Here is a 20,522-nt window from a genome sequence, read left to right as displayed (position 1 = left end):
AGTATGCCAGATTCAGAGCGAATGACATCAATATAGGATAACATGAGAGATTAGTATGTGTGTTAATACACACAGGACTGCTGCCATCCTTGCACTGTGCTCTGTCCTTTGTCTGCATCCCAAATGGCACCCTATTCCCTATATCAGGGATGGGCAACTTTGATGGGGGTGGGGGCCACAAAATTGATGATCTTTACATTTTATAGCTAATTTCCTGCAATTCTACACATTTTGCCATAGGGTGGAGAGAAATGTTAACAGTTTTGAATATGATATCTGAGTGATACTGACTAACACAATCAATGGGGGCCCCAAGCCGGTAATTCAATAGCTGGCCGCAAAACTAACTTAGCAATAAATAAATAAAATATTGACATGGCCTAATTGACTGACTACCAGTGACTGACATAATAAGAGAAAAACTGCTGATGCACAACCAAATTTCAAAATTACAGCTTGCAACAGTAAGTTGAGACCCCGACTGATCAGAGGGCCTTCAAAAGGGGGGCCGCGCCGCCAGTTGCCCATCCCTGACTTATATAGTGCACCAATTTTTCATCAGAGTAGGGAATAGGATTCACAAAGTATTTGACATGCAGGTAGTAAGAATCTGTAAAGCTCACGGTCATTGTCGTGGATGATCTGGAAATTCTTGACTGAGGCCTGAGTGACTCTGCCGTGGAAGTTCAGAACGTACGACTGCGTGTCGTCGTTCCACACGGGGGTCTTGTTGTGAAGCTCGATCACGCTCTCTGTGCTCTTGTTCTGCCACCGCGCCAGCAAAGACTCATGGTCCTGAGTGGAGAGGAGGAGTCAGAGACCGGTGAACCATTATTCAAGGCAACCAACTGAAACCACACCACCTGACCCTAACATACTCTACCTATCTTGAGGAATATTTTTGTTGACTTACATTCTGTGGGCAGATGGCGACTCTCTCATGGTCCATGTTCATTCCAGGAATGATGACACTCATTTTACGAGGTCCTTTGAACCCTAAAACGTTGGTTTCCTGAAAAAGAAGTATAGTGGACTTGTATTTTGGTCAGGTCTATGTCAACCACAGTATGAGTGGAAACCGTTGCCATTTAAATTGTGAGCACTAGGTGTCGCCATGTTCCAACACTAATGCTCTGTGCCTTTGCCTACTAACCCCCATGACATTGTATGGATTCATCCAGGTTAGCCTCTTCTCTCTTATTTGCTATTATTTGTGTCTGACACACCGATGTCTCCCCAGAGGAAGGCACTGTTATTAAGGGGCTACGGGGCTGGTCCTAATGCCTGAAAGTAGCGCTCTGTGTGCTGTCTCTGGACTCAATGTATGGATTTGATCTTGCTTGCCTCTCCTCTCTTATTTGTGTCTGACACATCCATGTATCCCCCAGACTAAGTAAACGCTAATTAGCTATGGGCCTGAGAGTATCTCTCTGTTTGCCTGTTTGTATCTGGGTAATAGACAACAGGAAGACTCACATAGCAGATGGCTGCCAGCTCCTGCCGCAGGTTAGTAGCCTCTAGGCTGGAAGTTGTCTTCCCAGGGTTCTGTCCACTGTCGTACACTGTAAACTTGGTCCCCATGAGGTTGGACCTGCAGAGAAGAGAAAACACAGAGGGTTACAGAGGGACTGGGTGAGTATGCCATGCCATACTAAAGGGACAAGGAGTCATCGAGACAGATGAAGGCAGTGGCCATTATCCCTAATCAGCCACCTCCTGGAGCCCATCCTTCAATCAGACTCAATGAGCAGGAAAAAGGCTCTACTAATCAACCTTAAGGAAACAATACATTTGTATCCAGACCATGATGAGCAATTACTGTAAATGGTTAACATCATCATCATCATCATCATCATCATCATCATCATCATCGTCTTTAATGACTCAACCGTTTACCAGTCGTTCAAATGTCACCATCTCATTATTTCAAATATACAATTAGTGTTTGTCATATCTTACAGTACATGCAATCATGGTATTTATACTATTGCCATAGTAAAGTGAACTTATAAATTAAAACGGCATTATTTCGTTATTAGATGTCAAAATAAATGATCATATGGCAATAAACAGATGGTACAGGTTAGATGAGATGTCTGCACAGCAAGGTTGAATAATGGCTCATATCTCTGTTAATCCCTCTACCTTAATCACAAACTGGAGCCCCTAATGGTGGATTGGATGGCTCTTAAAGGTAAAATGAAAAGTCAGGAGCTCATTTGTGCGGCCTGTCCATGACTCTCACAAGTGGCAGGTGAAAGGTCAGCTGCTCATCTCAATCCAGCTCTCCATCAGTCAAGTGTTACTGTGATGATAGAGGCGTGAGGAGCGAGAGGGACGAGAGGCGCGGAGGGGAGCGTAGCCTATCGACCATCAGAAGCAGCCAGTACACCAGATGAATGAAGAGCGTGGCCAGGCCATGTTTGATTAGACTACCTGGGGGGGCTCTCTCTGTGGAGCCACTGCTGTGGCAGAGTTGATGCTATCTCTAAGGAGCCCTGATGTCACTGCCTTCCTGGAAATCAAAGCCTGGAGCCATGGCACATACTATACTAGCACAGACAAAGAGCAGGCCCAGACAATATGTGACTGGTTACAGGATTGGGGGCGTTTGACGCTAGTTCCTACTTCACAGTAGGGCCATTTTAACATATTTGTTTTGTTGTTTTGCACAAATGCCTTCTTAAACATGTGAACTCTCATGTGCCTTAATCACAAACTTGTACGGGATCCGTAAAATATGAATAAAAATGTTTAATTATGAGAGACAGGATCCTTCCTTGCTTGCCACGATTTGTTGAGATAATGGAGCGTTGACCACGCTGACGGTTGCTGGACATGTGTTTACATGTGAATTCTTAAAGAGATGGATGGGGCTAAGGCTTAAGAGCGTGTGAACTATCCCGAATGTGCGTAAACGAAAAAGAGCTCATTAGCAAAAAAATCTCTTAAATTTGACATAAGCCCCCACAGAGAAATCTGGTCACAGAAAGTATTCATACCCCTTGACTTATTCAATATTTTGTTGTGTTTGTTTCTTTCTCACCCATCTACACACAATACCCCATAATGACAAAAAAAAAAAAAGTGTTAGAATCACCTTTGGCAGCGATTACAGCTGTGAGTCTTTCTGGGTACGTCTCTAAGAGCTTTGCACACCTGGATTGTACAATATTTGCACATTATTCTTTTTAAAATTCTTCAAGCTCAAGTTGGTTGTTGATCATTGCTAGACAGCCATTTTCAAATCTTGCCATAGATTTTCAAGCCGATTTAAGTAACAACTGTAACTACGCCACTCAGGAACATTCAATGTCGTCTTGGTAAGCAACTCCAGTGTATATTTAGCCTTGTGTTTTAGGTTGTTGTCCTGCTGAAAGGTGAATTTGTTTCCCAGTATCTGTTGGAAAGCAGACTGAAAGGATTTTGACTGTGCTTAGCTCTATTCTGTTTCTTTTTATCCCCAAAATCTCCCTAGTCCTTGCCGATGACAAGCATACCCATAACATGATGCAGCCACCACCATGAGTTCATTGTTTTTGCCATTTTATTTTAGTTCCTTACTGCAAACAGGACGCATGTTTTGGAATATTTTTATGCTTTCTTCTTTTCACTCTGTAATTTAGGTTAGTATTGTGGAGTAACTACAATGTTGTTGATCCATCCTCAGTTTTCTCCTATCACAGCCATTAAACTCAGTAACTGTTTTAAAGTCACCATTGGCCTCATGGTGAAATCCCTGAGCGGTTTCCTTCTTCTCTGGCAACTGAGTTAGGAAGGATGCCTGTATCTCTGTAGTGACTGGGTGTATTGATACATCATCCAAAAGTGTAATTAATAACTTCACCATGCTCAAAGGATGTTCAATGTCTGCTTAATTCTTTTACCCATCTAAAAGTAGGTGCCCTTCTTTGCAAGGCATTGGAAAAACTCCTTGGTCTTTGTGGTTGAATCTGTGTTTGAAATTCACTGCTCGACTGCAGGACCTTACAGATTATTGTATGTGTAGGGTACAGAGATGAGGCAGTCATTCGAAAATCATGTTAAACACTATTGTTGCACACAGAGTGAGTCCATGAAACTTGTGACTTGTTAAGCACATTTTTACTCCTGAACTTATTTAGGCTTGCCATAACAAAGGGGGTGAATACTTATTGACTCAATACATTTCAGCTTACATTTTTTTTATTAATTTGTAAAATATTGTAAAAACATAATTCCACTGTGACATTATGGGGTATTATGTGTAAGCTAGTGACACACAATCATTTAATCAATTTAAAATTCAGGCTGTACACAACAAAATGTGGAAATACTTTATGAAGGCACTGTATGTACAGTTGAAGTCAGAAGTTTACATACACTTAGGTTGGAGTCATTAAAACTTGTTTTTCAACCACTCCACAAATGTCTTGTTAACAAACTATAGTTTTGGCAAGTCGGTTAGGACATCTATTTTGTGCATGACATAAGTAATTTTTCCAACAATTGTTTACAGACAGATTATTTCACTTATAATTCACTGTATCACAATTCCAGTGGGTCAGAAGTTTACAAACATTAAGTTGACTGTGCCTTTAAACAGTTTGGAAAATTCCAGAAAATGATGTCATGGCTTTAGAAGCTTCTGATAGGCTAATTGACATAATTTGAGTCAATTGGAGGTGTACCTGTGGATTCTGAGGTCAAGGCCTACCTTCAAACTCAGTGCCTCTTTGCTTGACATCATGGGAAAATCAAAAGAAATAAGCCAAGACCTCAGAAAAAAAATTGTAGACCTACACAAGTCTGGTTCATCCTTGGGAGCAATTTCCAAATGCCTGAAGGTACCACGTTCATCTGTACAAACACTAGTACACAAGTATAAACACCATGGGACCACGCAGCCGTCATACCGCTCAGGAAGGAGACGTGTTCTGTCTCCTAGAGATGAATGTACTGATTTACACTTGCGAAAAGTGCAAATCAATCCCAGAACAACAGCAAAGGACCTTGTGAAGATGCTGGAGGAAACAGGTACAAAAGTATCTATATCCACAGTAAAACAAGTCCTATATCAACATAACCTGAAAGGCTGCTCAGCAAGGAAGAAGCCACTGCTCCAAAACCGCCATAGAAAACCAGACTACGGTTTGCAACTGCACATGGGGACAAAGATCATACTTTTTGGAGAAATGTCCTCTGGTCTGATGAAACAAAAATAGAACTGTTTGGCCATAATGACCATCGTTATGTTTGGAGGAAAAAGGGGGCTTGCAAGCTGAAGAACACCATCCCAGCCGTGAAGCACGGGGATGGCAGCATCATGCTGTGGGGCTGCTTTGCTGCAGGAGGGACTGGTGCACTTCACAAAATAGATGGCATCATGAGGAAGGAAAATTATGTGGATATATTGAAGCAACATCTCAAGACAGTCAGGAAGTTAAAGCTTGGTTGCAAATGGGTCTTCCAAATGGACAATGACCCCAAGCATACTTCCAAAGTTGTGGCAAAATGGCTTAAGAACAACAAAGTTAAGGTATTGAAATGGACATCACAAAGCCCTGACCTCAATCCTATAGAAAATGTGTGGGCAGAACTGAAAAAGCGTGTGCGAGCAAGGAGGCCTACAAACCTGACTCAGTTACACCAGCTCTGTTAGGAGGAATGGGCCAAAATTCTCCCAACTTATTGTGGGAAGCTTGTGGAAGGCTACCCGAAACGTTTGACCCAAGTAAAACAATTTAAAGGCAATGCTACCAAATACTAATTGAGTGTATGTAAACTTCTGACCCACTGGGAATGTGATGAAAGAAATAAAAGCTGAAATAAATAATTCTCTCTACTATTATTCTGACATTTCACATTCCTAGGATTAAATGTCAGGAATTGTGAAAAACTGAGTTTAAATGTATTTGGTGTATGTAAACTTCCAACTTCAATTGTATGTGCACACAGCATGCACACACACACACACACACACACACACACACACACACACACACACACACACACACACACACACACACACACACACACACACAAGCTGATGAATCAAAACAATGTAGACATACTGTAGTCAGTGCAGACCCACCCACACATCCTTATAGGAAGCGTCTGTCAGGGTGTGCAGGCTGCAGCAGTGCCCCTCTCCAGTGTGCCCACAGGGTCTCTCTGTCCCTGTTTTAATCAACGCTGGCCCCCTGGCTGCCAACACACAGGTGTTGCTTCCTCATCCCAACAATGAGCGCTCAAACGGAACTAATAAATCCAATGACTTTGTCTTCTCCAAGAGAGCAGCCAGGTGTGGGCCTGAATAGCCCCCAATTCATTACAGCATATATCAAACAGCACATTCATACTCCAAAAAGGCAAACGTCATTCTTGCATAATATATATTTTAAGGGTAGAGAATGCCATGGAGTTGACAAATAAGTATGAGCCTGCAATCAGTAGTTTGCTCTACTCTACATTGTTGTAATACATCTGCCCACAGACCTACAGTCTGAAAGAGAAACAACCATCTTCCACAGTTTCTTGGAAGGTAATCTGGATTTCCCATAATGATGGGCTCTTTATTGTGAAAATGGCAGCTGCAGCCCTGTGGTCAGAAGAAACAGCAGCAGATTCACTGACCTCAGCTTCCCGATGAAACTCTCCCCTCCACGAGACAGATCAGTGGGATCCATGGAGATGAGGTAATTAGATGTTTTGCTCTTCTTTCTCTTCCTTCCAGCTAACAGGAACACCTTTGGCAAGAACAAATCCAATTAGCAAAGCAACAACATCAGAAACAACACCATCATCAATAAGCCCTGGGACATGAGGCTGCAACACCTAAATTAGCCTCATCTAACCAGCTCCACTAAACAATCAAAGCATGTCCTCCTTTCACAGACTGTCACGGTTTATTGGTCGTGCTAATTCAAAGTGTCACGATGGTATTTGACACCAGTTTTTGTTCATAGGCAGAGGGCCAAGTGGTGTCAGGATGGATGGTGGCCCTAAAGCAGTGCTGTTCAATTCTGGTCCTGGAGGGCAAAAACACTTCTTGTTTTTGTGTCGACCTGGTAGTTAATTGCATTCACCAGGTGTCCTAGGTCTAAATCATTCCTTTAGTAAAGGGAGAGGATGAAAATCAGTCGTTCTTTGGCCATCCAGGACCGACATTTAACAGCCCTGCCCTAAAGGGTCACACTTTGCATTCGGTCAGTGTGATAAGTGTTTATCCTTCTGCTCCACACTCACCTTCTTCCCATCCTCCCTCTCCAGGTGGAGGTAGTAGGTCGGGTACATGCCTCGGTCCATGCCCTTCTTGTCTCTGGTGATCCTGCACTTCACCGTGATCCCCTGAGGGGCTGGTCTCAGGGTGAACTCCTCCAGGTCGTCCACGTCAATGGCCGGCTCACTGACGGGAGGGGTGGACGCTGAGGCTGCCTCCTGAGGGACAGAGAGACACAGCCCATCAGCCCACGCCACGTTGAAAACATCAGATTACCGGACCTTCGGCTTTTCTGATTCCCTTCCATTATAAAAGGGTAACGGTTATTATAAAACATCCATTGGGGACTGAAACTACATTAGCACGTTGTGTTTAAAACCATGAGGCTGTGTAGACGCCTTCTGCGATTCAACAGGGGGTTAGATCCACATGGAAGGACCAGGCAGCGAGGAGACATGATTAACAACCAAACTTACAGTAACAGACAGACTGTGTCTCAGCAGCTTGGTGACATGGTCAGGTGCTCAGGGCAGCTTCTGATGTCACTCCTGGTGCCTCTCTAAAGCCCACAGTACACTAAAGAGTCACTTCCCCTCAACCTCCTCGAACCACAGGAGACTACACAGCCCACCGCCTCCTCTGACTAGCTCTACCTCTGAGTCAGACAGCAGGAAAGGAAAGAATATACAAAAGTTCCCCTTTCACCTCTCAGAGGGATTCATGAGACTGCTTAGGTTCTGAGATCCAGGGAAAAAACTTTCCATTTCCATTAGGTAAAACGATTCACATCAGAAAATGTCTGGGCTGCTTCCATGTATCAACAAACTACAGAGCAAATGACAATAATAAAGATACAAAAGAGGAATAGGTTGATCATAATGTAGCCCAAAACACAAAACTGCTCCATCCCCATTCTCCAAATGGACTAATGGCTGACTTTGAGCACCGCTGAACAGAGGAACAAAGCAAATAGATGGTGCATTAGTGCACGCTGTGTGTAAAGTAAAGGCTCCATCCGGGAGTCAGGAATCAATAGGTGAACACAGAGCATCAGATGTAGTACCTTGCAGGACTTCTTGCTGGTGGCAGAGCCTGGCCGTGTGTTACTGTTGAGCTGGGAGGAACTGGAACTGACTTCATCCTCGTCATCCTCCTCTTCGTCAAAGTTCATACTACTAGAAATACCTTCACAAACAGAAAATACACAACGTAATGGTATTGTCATGCTCCTAGTAATGCTGTTTGAATAATAACAGAACTGTAAATGCATGCTGTACCATTCACAAAGCACCGTACACAAAGAAACAACACACAAGAACATAGACACATAAGACTCTGTTCTGAAACATCAGTTCATGGAGAGGTTTGGATACATTACTGTAGGTCTAAAGGCAGGGTAGTGTTCTGGGTAGAGTCTGAACCGTATGAGGCTCTCACACCAACAGGGAAAGAGCCATGAAAAGCTGCCAATAAACACCTGTAGCGTGCTCACTAAAAGTATCACAAAATAAGCCACAGGTCATAGTTTACCTGCTGCTACCTGAATTGGTTGGTTGCCCAAGACAATTTTTAAGAAAAATCTATTCAACTGTCACTGTACAGTATGTTTTCAGCTATCAAAAGGTGGTGGAAACTGTAAACCTATTTACCAAGAGGGACAAAACAAGTTAGAGAGAGAGAGAGATCCACTCTCACAGAAATGAATAAATACACTGCTCAAAAAATAAAGGGAACACTTAAACAACACATCCTAGATCTGAATGAATGAAATAATCTTATTAAATACTTTTTTCTTTACATAGTTGAATGAGTTGACAACAAAATCACACAAAAATTATCAATGGAAATCAAATTTATCAACCCATGGAGGTCTGGATTTGGAGTCACCCTCAAAATTAAAGTGGAAAACCACACTACAGGCTGATCCAACTTTGATGTAATGTCCTTAAAACAAGTCAAAATGAGGCTCAGTAGTGTGTGTGGCCTCCACGTGCCTGTATGACCTCCCTACAACGCCTGGGCATGCTCTTGATGAGGTGGCGGATGGTCTCCTGAGGGATCTCCTCCCAGACCTGGACTAAAGCATCCGCCAACTCCTGGACAGTCTGTGGTGCAACGTGGCGTTGGTGGATGGAGCGAGACATGATGTCCCAGATGTGCTCAATTGGATTCAGGTCTGGGGAACGGGCAGGCCAGTCCATAGCATCAATGCTTTCCTCTTGCAGGAACTGCTGACACACTCCAGCCACATGAGGTCTAGCATTGTCTTGCATTAGGAGGAACCCAGGGCCAACCGCACCAGCATATGGTCTCACAAGGGGTCTGAGGATCTCATCTCGGTACCTAATGGCAGTCAGGCTACCTCTGGCGAGCACATGGAGGGCTGTGCGGCCCCCCAAAGAAATGCCACCCCACACCATAACTGACCCACTGCCAAACCAGTCATGCTGGAGGATGTTGCAGGCAGCAGAACGTTCTTCACGGCGTCTCCAGACTCTGTCACGTCTGTCACATGTGCTCAGTGTGAACCTGCTTTCATCTGTGAAGAGCACAAGGCGCCAGTGGCGAATTTGCCAATCTTGGTGTTCTCTGGCAAATGCCAAACGTCCTGCACGGTGTTGGGCTGTGGACGTCGGGCCCTCATACCACCCTCATGGAGTCTGTTTCTGACCGTTTGAGCAGACACATGCACATTTGTGGCCTGCTGGAGGTCATTTTGCAGGGCTCAGGTAGTGCTCCTCCTGCTCCTCCTTGCACAAAGGCGGAGGTAGCGGTCCTGCTGCTGGGTTGTTGCCCTCCTACGGCCTCCTCCACGTCTCCTGATGTACTGGCCTGTCTCCTGGTAGCGCCTCCATGCTCTGGACACTACGCTGACAGACACAGCAAACCTTCTTGCCACAGCTCGCATTGATGTGCCATCCTGGATGAGCTACACTACCTGAGCCAGTTGTGTGGGTTGTAGACTCCGTCTCATGCTACCACTAGAGTGAAAGCACCGCCAGCATTCAAAAGTGACCAAAACATCAGCCAGGAAGCATAGGAACTGAGAAGTGGTCTGTGGTCACCACCTGCAGAACCACTTCTTTATTGGGGGTGTCTTGCTAATTGCCTATAATTTCCACCTGTTGTCTATTCCATTTGCACAACAGCATGTGACATTTATTGTCAATCAGTGTTGCTTCCTAAGTGGACAGTTTGATTTCACAGAAGTGTGATTGACTTGGAGTTACATTGTGTTGTTTAAGTGTTCCCTTTATTTTTTTGAGCAGTGTACATCTGAGGAGTACTGTTGATGTTTCTAGTGAGGTGTTATTCATGATGTAATAAGCTTGACGTTACTGTTTAGTTGGCTTAGATGTTACTGTTTAGTTGGCAAAGATCTCAGGGGAAAGGAGAGCTGTGTTTGACAGGTCTTACTGTATAATAAATCTGAGGTCCTCACAATCTCATAATCTCAGACCAATCACTGTAGTGCATGATTGGAGAGGACAAGTGCCACTCACTCTCTGACCTGTGTTTCAGACCAAACGAAGCCAAAGAGGAACTGTACACAGATCAGGCTGGAGGCCAGGGATAGGCCTACATGTATTGATACCTTTCTTAAGCATGGTGACCCTCAGGTCCTGCTTGCCCTGTGGCTGAGCGCTGATCACAGCATCTCCCTCACTCCCCTCCTCCATGGCCCAGTGACCCACCGTCATTATCTGGATCTGGCCCTCTTCCTGGAAGGACGCCGGCCCATCGAGTCCTGCCACACCACCACACCCAACCAGCCCCATCAGGGTCAGACCACCATAGTAGTACAATAACAGTAGTTACACACACATGCATTAGATCATGCACAACATACTGTTATGTGTCAACACTCACACATAACATGCCTACATGCATGCAAACATGACATGGAGAATGAAGAAGGCTGGAAATCTCCGTTGGAGAAAAATTCAAACTACAGTATAAGTAAATGGAGTCTAGTAGATTACTGGGTAATAGGGGTCATGCAGTAGAACTCAGCTTTGAAAGCCTTTGTGGGTTGATGTGGTATATTTTCGGCATGACTCTTAAGACTTCCGCTGCTTCTTTGCCATTCAATTAGCCTGCATAACAGGGCAGAACATGATGTCCCTGCTGCTATAGTCAGCTAATGACTCAGCCACTCAAGCACCAGATTACTAGTCCCTTTCACACGAATGGAGTGGTCAGGGGCCTCATTTATAAACCGTGTGTACGTACAAAATATACCCCAAAACATGCATGTGTCAGTCTTCACGCGAAAGTTAACTTGACGTGAGAATGTGCTCACCTTCCCGCAAACTTTAGACCATGAGTACACACAGTTTCTAGTGGTTGAAGTATTGCTATTGCAAGCAGGCAAGTTGCCTAGTATTTTGTGTAAATGGGGGATGAGATGGACACATTTGTTCATAAGAAATAACAAGTTAATACCAAGATGCAATCGTCAATGACAAAACACAGTTTTGAAGTGTCCAAATCAATAATCAATAAACAGCTTGTGATATATTGAAAACATAAACATAAAATCTACTACCTTCACATACATGTGCCACAATAGTAATCATATTACTTGTATTTTTTTAAACGAGCACCTTATAAACTGCATATGCACCAAAAACCCTGTTGTTTTGACAAGTGGCAATTAATCACTCATATTGATTACGGGAGAAATCAGGTTATATGCACTGTTGAAACTAACACAACTCAAAAACCACATGGAAACCGGAAATAATTGTTACATCACTCGTTAGAGGTCAACCTGCTGAGGACAGCCAGCTTCATTTTGTAGTGATGCATTTTGATTTGGGGGTCGCCAAAACGGAAAGAGAAACGCAACACTTATTTGTCAATCACTCATATTGATATCATGTTGAAATCAATAGAATGAGAGGAGGGAGTCGGGTTACACGTCCTGTTCAAACTAACCTTACTAAAAAAACATATGGAATCTGGGAATAATATGTATATCACTGGTTAGAGGACAACTTGTAGAAGACAGCCAGCTACATTTAGGATTGCTGCATTTTGTTTCAAGGGGGTGCCAACGCGGAAAGATAAACACAACACTTAATTGAATCACTCATATCGATATCAATTTGAAATCAATAGAGCGTGGGCAAACATTTGGGGTGTATGTACTGTTTAAACTAACACCATTCAAAGGCCATAGTGAATCTGAGAATAATTTGTATATCACTGGTTAGAAGAGAATTTGCTGAAGAGAGTCATCTAAATTCTAGAATGTCGGATGGAGGTTTTGTGAGGCTGCCGAAACGGGGAAGGGAACTTTAATTGTTTTAACAAATCACGACCCGCCATAGGATATCAACAGTGACAAGGGTTAGCTGTTATTTGAGTGATAGTTTGACTCTCAAATCCATGTATTGGTGTGAGGCCAGTGACATTTATACAGAGAGCGCGCCCCAAATTTTCCCTGCCATTTGAGTTTGAAAATGATAGTATAATTTGAAGTCCCAAGACCGCTGGTCTAATCTGAGCTAAAAAGGATGTGTAATTACCCTCAATTCGATGTGGTCGAAACGTGAGATTGTGTAATGTAGTAACACATACTGTCCAAGTACAGCAAATTAGCGCAAATAATCTAAAATCTAATATGTAGCTTTATTGGACAATCTCACAGCTAAATACGGCACAGAAACCTGAACATTTACAGTACCAGTCAAAAGTTTGGACACACCTACTCATTCAAGGGTTTTTCTTTATTTTTAATATGTTCTACATTGTAGAATAATAGTGAAGACATCAAAACTATGAAATAACACATATGGAATCATGTAGTAACCAAAAAAGTGTTAAACAAATCAAATATTTGAGATTCTTCAAAGTAGCCAACCTTTGCCTTGATGACAGCTTTGCACACTATTGGCATTCTCTCAACCAGCTTCATGACGAATGCTTTTCCAACAGTCTTGAAGGAGTTCCCACATATGCTGAGCACTTGTTGGCTGCTTTTCCTTCACTCTGCGGTCCAACTCATCCCAAACATCTCAATTGGGTTGAGGTCGGGTGATTGTGGAGGCCAGGTCATCTGTTGCAGCACTCCATCACTCTCCTTCTTGGTAAAATAGCCATTACACAGCCTGGAGGTGTGTTTTGGGTCATTGTCCTGTTGAAAAACAAATGATAGTCCCACTAAGCGCAAACCAGATGGGATGGCGTATCGCTGCAGAATGCTGTGGTAGCCATGCTGGTTAAGAGTGTGCCTTGAATTCTAAATAAATCACTGACAGTGTCACCAGAAAAGCACATTTACATTACATTTTAGTCATTTAGCAGACGCTCTTATCCAGAGCGACTTACAGTTAGTGAGTGCATAATAAAAAAAATGTCATACCCCCCGTGGGAATCGAACCCACAACCCTGCCGTTGCAAACGCCATGCTCTACCAACTGAGCTACATCCCTGCCGGCCATTCCCTCCCCTACCCTAGACGACGCTGGGCCAATTGTGCGCCGCCCCATGGGTCTCCCGGTCGCCGCCGGCTATGACAGAGCCTGGATTCGAACCAGGATCTCTAGTGGCACAGCTAGCACTGCGATGCAGTGCCTTAGACCACTGCGCCACTCGGAGATAAGCACCACCACACCATCACACCTCCTCCTCCATGCTTCACGGTGGGAACCACACATGCGGAGATCATCCGTTCACCTACTCTGCGTGTCACAAAGACACGGCTGTTGGAACCAGAAATCTAAAATTTGGACTCATCAGACCAAAGGACAGATTTCCACCGGTCTGTCCATTGCTCATGTTTTTTGGCCCAAGCAAGTCTCTTCTTCGACCATGAAGGCTTGATTCAAGCAGTCTCCTCTGAACAGTTGATGTTGAGATGTGTCTGTTACTTGACTCTGTGAAGCATTTATTTGGGCTGCAATCTGAGGTGCTGTTAATCTGACCTTCATATCTTAAAGTAATGATGGACTGTCATTTCTCTTTGCTTATTTGAGCTGTTCTTGCCATAATATGGACTTGGTCTTTTACCAAATAGGGCTAACTTCTGTATACCACCTCTACCTTGTCACAACACAACTGATTGGCTCAAACGCATGGAGAAGGAAAGAAATTCCACAAATTAACTTTTAACAAGGCACACCTGTTAATTGAAATGCATTCCAGGTGACTACCTCATGAAGCTGGTTGAGAGAATGCCAAGAGTGTGCAAAGCTGTCATCAAGGCAAAGGGTGGCTACTTTGAAGAATCTCAAATCTGTTTAACAATTGTTTGGTTACTACATGATTCCATATGTGTTATGTCATAGTTTTGATATCTTCACTATTATTCTACAATGTAGAAAATAGTAAAAATAAAGAAAAACCCTGGAATGAGTAGGTGTGTCCAAACTTTTGACTGGTGCTGTATGTTAAACTGCAATCAAGATTAAAGCCCAGTCAACTGAGGAACAGTCTCTCTCCCGTGTCTCTCCAGAGCACAATCTCCATCACTTTGCCTACTCACACCAGTGATAATTCCCTGTGGTTCTCAACCTCTTAAACACACCACCACAATATGGGAGTGGTTCAATCCTATCAGATTTTGGAACCATTCCTATTGGACTCTTATGGGATTCTATCCTATACGATTTTATCTTATAGGATCCTATAGGATTCTAATACAATAATCCAATTTTAAAAAACGATCAGATTTTAAAACCAGTCCTATCGAATAAAATCCTATAGGATAGGTTCCAAAATCTGATAGGATTTTCTATTGGATTCTAATAGTTTTTTTGTCATAGGATTTTTTGACTAGGGTAGTCTTTTCAGAAATGACGCACAGATTGTTAGTGTCAAATTTACACAACGGTTATAAATGAGGTCCCCTAGTCATTACTGCTTCAAAGCCACTGACATACGGTTTTTCCTCACCCTCTTCTGTCTCACCACCATAGCAGTGCAACAAGCGATTAAATGAGATGAGCCAGATGAAATCACGGCCAGTAAAATGCACATTCTGAAAGAGTGTTTTATTGCTTCCAACTGAATTAGTGACTGTATTTTTAACACCATGATTAGACAATAATTACTGCTGCTTTCAGAGGGAGATTGCAGCCCATTGTTAATGTGGCGTTAGCGACGCAGCTAAGCCTCGTTTCAGAGAGAAGCTGTATGTGTGTGTATGTGTGTGCGTGACAAGGTAAGCCATCATTCCGTAAGAAGAAAGGGGCCATATCGGTGTTGAACAACTTCGTGACTCTGGTCTGATTAATCACTAGCCCTGAGTGAATCCCATTGGAGGAAAAAACAATAACATTGAACAGATGAGCAAGGATTACAAAAGCAACCTGAGATGACAAAAAGCCCTGTTACCTATATCATCCTTACAAGGTAGTGGGCTTCCCATAAACCAGCTTGGAGGGCTCACTCTGTATATCAGGGATAGGAATCACTCGATCAGAGTGAAATAAAACATACCCATCCCTGGAAATTAACACATTTCACTGCACCTATCTGGTGTATGTGACAATAAAAGATATGCAGACAACAAAGATGTCGCAGACGGAGAAGGGCGACATCTTACGAGTTCCAACCCGACTGCTATTTAGTGACTTTTTCATATTTATCATCTTTACTTTTTGTTGTAGAGAAAGTTCATACTATTTTCATATATGACCACCATGTACTTCTGGACATCAGATCAACAGTTACTAAGCTCGATTTCGACGTTCATATCCGACTTCAACTCTGACTCAGCTGTTCCCTTGTTTATACAGGACCCCATTCCTTTGTTTCATGGGCTACTAAAACGCTGCAGGCGTAGACGCGGCAGACGAGCCGGCATCTTTGTGAGACTGAGACGAATAGAATATCGACCTGCAGTCCCCTCCGTTCTATTGACAAATGTCCAGTCACTCAAGAATAACATGGATGAGCTTTGTTCGAGAGTCTCCTATCAGAGAGACTTGAAAAGCTGCAATATTATATGCCTTGCAGAGATGTGGCTGGATGACTATGTATGTAGAACTCAGTAGTTTCTCCATGCAGCGGCACGATCGGACGAAGTCGGCCTCGGTCAAGTGCACGGGGAGAGGGGTGTGCCTCTTCATAAACATCAACTGATGTGCTGCTTCCAGTGTGCAGGAAATCTTGAGCTTTTGCTCACCTGATATAGAATACCTCATGGTAAGCTGCAGACCCTTTTATCTACCAAGATAATTATCATCTGTAATTATCACGGTTGTCTACATCCCTCCACAAACCAATACCACTTTGGCACTCAACTAACGGTAAGGTGCCATAAACAAACAAGAAACCGCTCACCCAGAGGCAGCGTTTCTGGTGGGCGGAGACTTTAACACAGGGAGACAAAACCGTTCCACCCAGGGTTGCAAAATTCTGAAAACGTTCAATAGTTTTCCAGAAACCTTGGTTGGAGGATTCCGGATTTCCTGCTTATTCCCTCCTGATTCCAGGGATCCTCCAACCGAGATTTAAAGAAAACCAGGGAATTTATTGAAAGTTTTGCAACCCTAGTTCTACCTCACTTTTACCAACACATCTCCTGCGCCACTAGGGGCACTACAACTCTAGACCACTTTTATTCTACCCACAGAAACGCATACAATCTGACCACAACTCTATTCTCCTGCTTGCTTTTTCCAAACAAAAGCTCAAACAGGAAGTACCAGCGACATGCTCAATACGAAAGTGGTTCGATGAAGCAGACGCGAGGCTACGAGACTGTTTTGCTAGTGCAGGCTGGGATATGTTCTGGGATTCATCCGATAGCAATGAGGAGTTTACCACATCGGTCACAGGCTTCATCAATAAGTGCATAGACGACGTCGTCCCCACAGTGACTATACGAACATATCAAAACCAAAAACCATGGATTACAGGCAATATCCATACTAGGCTAAAGGCTAGAGTTACCGCTTCCAAGGAACTGGACACGGACATGGACGCATACAAGAAAGCCCGCTACGACCTCCAACGAGACATCAAACATGCAAAAGGACAATATAGGAAGAAGGTGGAATCCTATTACACCGGCTCCGATGCTTGTTGTATGTGGCAGGGCTTACAAAGGGAAACCCAGTGAGATGCCCAGTGATGCAGAACTCCCAAACCAGCGAAATGCCTTTTATGCACACTTCGAGGAATACAACACTTGCGTGAAAATCCCTGTCGTTCCAGATGACTGTGTGAGCTCGCTCTCCGTAGCCGATGTGAGTAAAACTTTGAAAAACAGGTTAACACTCTGACTTACGGGCCCTTCCCAACAATGCAGAGAGAAAAAAACGAGAAATAATAGAAAAATAATGACTTGAGGAATAAATACACAATGAGCAACGATAACTTGACTATATACATGCGGTACCAGTACCGAGTCGATTTGGAAGGGTACGAGGTAATTGAGGTAGATGTACATATAGGTAGGGATAAAGGGACTAGGCAACAGGATAGATAATAAACAGTAGCAGCAGTATCCTGCCTTCAGGTACATATCTACCTCAAATACCTTGTAACCCTGCACATGGATCTGGTACTCCCTGTATATAGCTCCATTCTTGTGTATTTTATTCCTCGTGTGACTATTTTTTTTAAAAATCTGCATCGTTGGGAAGGATTCGTAAGCAAGCATTTCAGACAGCCACTAGCTATATACCGGGACTTTGATTATTGAAACAGAGGCTGAGAGAGACATCAAAGTGAGAAAGGGAGCACAATTACGCACTTCCATTTCAATTCATGCTGCTTACGTATGAACTCTGTATCAAGCCCAAGGAGTGTTACAGCAGCCACTGAGGTGTTTACTTGGCAGGCAGACAGGACCGACTCCTCTAACATCATTACTCAGATTAGATTTTGAACAGACTTAGCACCAGAGTGCACGCTTCGCTTCTCTGTAAGGGCAGCTTGATTAGCTTTAGAATGCCACTATGTGCCACCAGAGACGTGGCACGGAAACATGAACAGAACCGAGTCCAATCCAGCTTGAGGTTTGAAAGGATGGGAATGAGAATGAGTGAGAAGCATACAGCCAGGTAACTGATGGAGCATGGGGAAGAGGCATCTTAACATTGACTTTTTAGACCTCAACTCATTAAGACAATACAGCAATACAATACAGCTATCAAAGGAGATCGATTAGGAGACAAATATGTAGTCTGGTGGCCATGCAACTCATTTCACATGCAATCTGTTTTACTCTACAGGATACCAAAGTGGTATCTATTGCTCTGCACAACACTCTCACATGGTGCACTTCATTCTGGCACAAGAGATGAAACTTCCTAGTAATTGAAAACCTGAGGATTTGAATTGGATCGTTTCATTTCCATCATGGTAGGAGACAGAGCTGAGCCAGATGGAGACACGCTGTACAGTCGGCCAACAGACAGAGAGAGAGGACCATGCATGCTGCTGTAACCTGTCTGTCTGTCTGTCTGTCTGTCTGGAGGCAGCAGCAGCAAGCCTGACCTTTGTGCTTCCCCTTCCTCTCCTTCTTGCCGCTGCCTGTCTGCGGGGTGGAGCTGGTCGATGCCTTGCCCTTTTTGGCTGAGCGAGGAGCCTGGGCATCCGCTACCCCCTTCACCTCCTCATGTCCAGCTTCTTGCACTACGCACGGCACAGCAGGAGCCAGCGGACAGAGGGAGTTAGCAGGCAGGTGGGGGAAAATGATAATGATAGAAATGAGGTAAGAGACTAAACAGAAGGGTATTGTCAGTTAAGGTTAGCCTATAGTGAAATAGAAAGAACAGGACAAGACAGAGTTAGCAGAGGACACTATGCAAGGTTATAGAAAGCAGACACACAGCAGAGGCATTTTTCTTGCCTGGGAGAGAACACTGTTTATCGCCTCATGTCAAATAGGTCATGAATGTGCTAGCTCTGTGAAAATTGCAAATGCACAGTGGACACTCCTCCCAACAACAACATGTTCCAGGATTAGATGATAACAAATGCATACTGTAGCTACAGTCCCTTGAAATTAACATGTTTATCTTAATCCTTTCAACTGCTTGGTTGCCTTAGTAGTTCCCCTACAGCCTCCTCTGTTTTGCAGAGTGTCAGTGAATATCCAGTGGTCTCTTTTCTCGTAAAAATCCGGAGCCCAGATCCATCCCCACGGAGACATTCACAGTCTCATCGTGGGAACCCATTTTTCTTGCAATTATTCCAAACAGCTTCAAGGGGAATAATAGAGTAAATGCATCAAAAGCTCAGAGCAGAGAGGGATGGAGAGACCTGTATTCATGACCTAAAAGGTACTGTTAGCATATATGGAAACATTAACAACCGTTAGGTCTACACACTCCGTTTTAGATAACCAGGAGCCTGAAGTCAGTTTCTGAACTAGGTTAAATTCATCTGTTTTAGTCCACCTTATTCTGTTAACAATGTCACTCTATATTTGGGGCAGTCAATAATATACAAATATTTTCTAGGTTTTTCTGCTTTATGATTTATCTACTGGATACTAATTGTATTTATAGCAGAAGAGACATGCTATTTACCTGGTATACTTTGAAATTACATACTACAGTACTTCTTTGAAAATTCCAGAAAGTACCACAGGATAAGTGCCATTTGATTTTTCAATGAAACCAGATAGGCTACATAAATAAAAGCTGGAATAGGACTGTATGAAACAGCATTTCCACTTAACACTGAACTTAACCTTTCACGGATAATACATTTAAACTGAGAATACATATCAATGAGATATTATCTGAAGGATATACTGTAGATGTGGAAATGTATACAGGTTTAAGGTTAATCAGCCGGAAATATGTAAGGTACAGAGAACACATATTCCCTCTTAGTGAGTGCTGAATTGATTCTTAAAATAGAGCCAAGATATCGTGAGTTCTAAAGAGAGAAAAGACAGGGGTTCATCTAAAGACGGTGAAAAATAAGGACAGGAGAGTGAGCGAGGGATTCTATTTTTATCAAGACCAAACAGTGCGTATGCTTCCTTCACTAACAGTGTAGAGCCATCTGTGTGTTGTTAAGCATAAGGTATGAATCAAGGGACTCTCTCCATATGTTTGCTGCTGTGTTACTGAATGAGCTCAAAGGCATCATTTTTTACATCTTTGGAAGGATGGGGCTGAGATTGCAACGGGGAATATTCGGAGAAGTTCAAAGCCACAAAGCCTCCGTGTCTTCTATGCATAGCAGGGGCTGTTTGACTAGTGTCAGAAGGGAATATTTTCATTAGGATGTACACACACTGAAGGAAGATGAAAAATATACTTTGTATTGACGTCACTCCACTCACATGCACTGAGCTATTTCTGAAGCTTTCAGATACAGTCACCGCCAACATTATTGGCTCCCT

General features: G+C 43.3%; 1 protein-coding gene across 1 annotated transcript in view; it reads right to left on the bottom strand.

Annotated features, from left to right (window-relative positions):
* The window catches only part of tub (TUB bipartite transcription factor), a gene marked incomplete at its 5' end in the record, with an annotated part of 106,633 nt that overhangs the window by 604 nt on the left and 85,507 nt on the right, over window positions 1-20,522 (bottom strand). The window contains 8 exons of the mRNA XM_084154686.1: window positions 624-795; window positions 914-1,012; window positions 1,477-1,591; window positions 6,616-6,728; window positions 7,228-7,419; window positions 8,265-8,386; window positions 10,797-10,949; window positions 18,659-18,796. Coding sequence (XP_084010812.1) covers window positions 624-795; window positions 914-1,012; window positions 1,477-1,591; window positions 6,616-6,728; window positions 7,228-7,419; window positions 8,265-8,386; window positions 10,797-10,949; window positions 18,659-18,796 — 1,104 coding nt within the window. The remainder of the gene's footprint in view (window positions 1-623; window positions 796-913; window positions 1,013-1,476; window positions 1,592-6,615; window positions 6,729-7,227; window positions 7,420-8,264; window positions 8,387-10,796; window positions 10,950-18,658; window positions 18,797-20,522) is intronic.

Source organism: Coregonus lavaretus (genome assembly GCF_964263955.1).
Source record: "Coregonus lavaretus genome assembly, chromosome: 37".
NCBI lineage: Eukaryota > Metazoa > Chordata > Actinopteri > Salmoniformes > Salmonidae > Coregonus > Coregonus lavaretus.
Note: the sequence above shows the minus strand (reverse complement) of the source record. Positions and strands in the feature narration are given on the sequence as shown.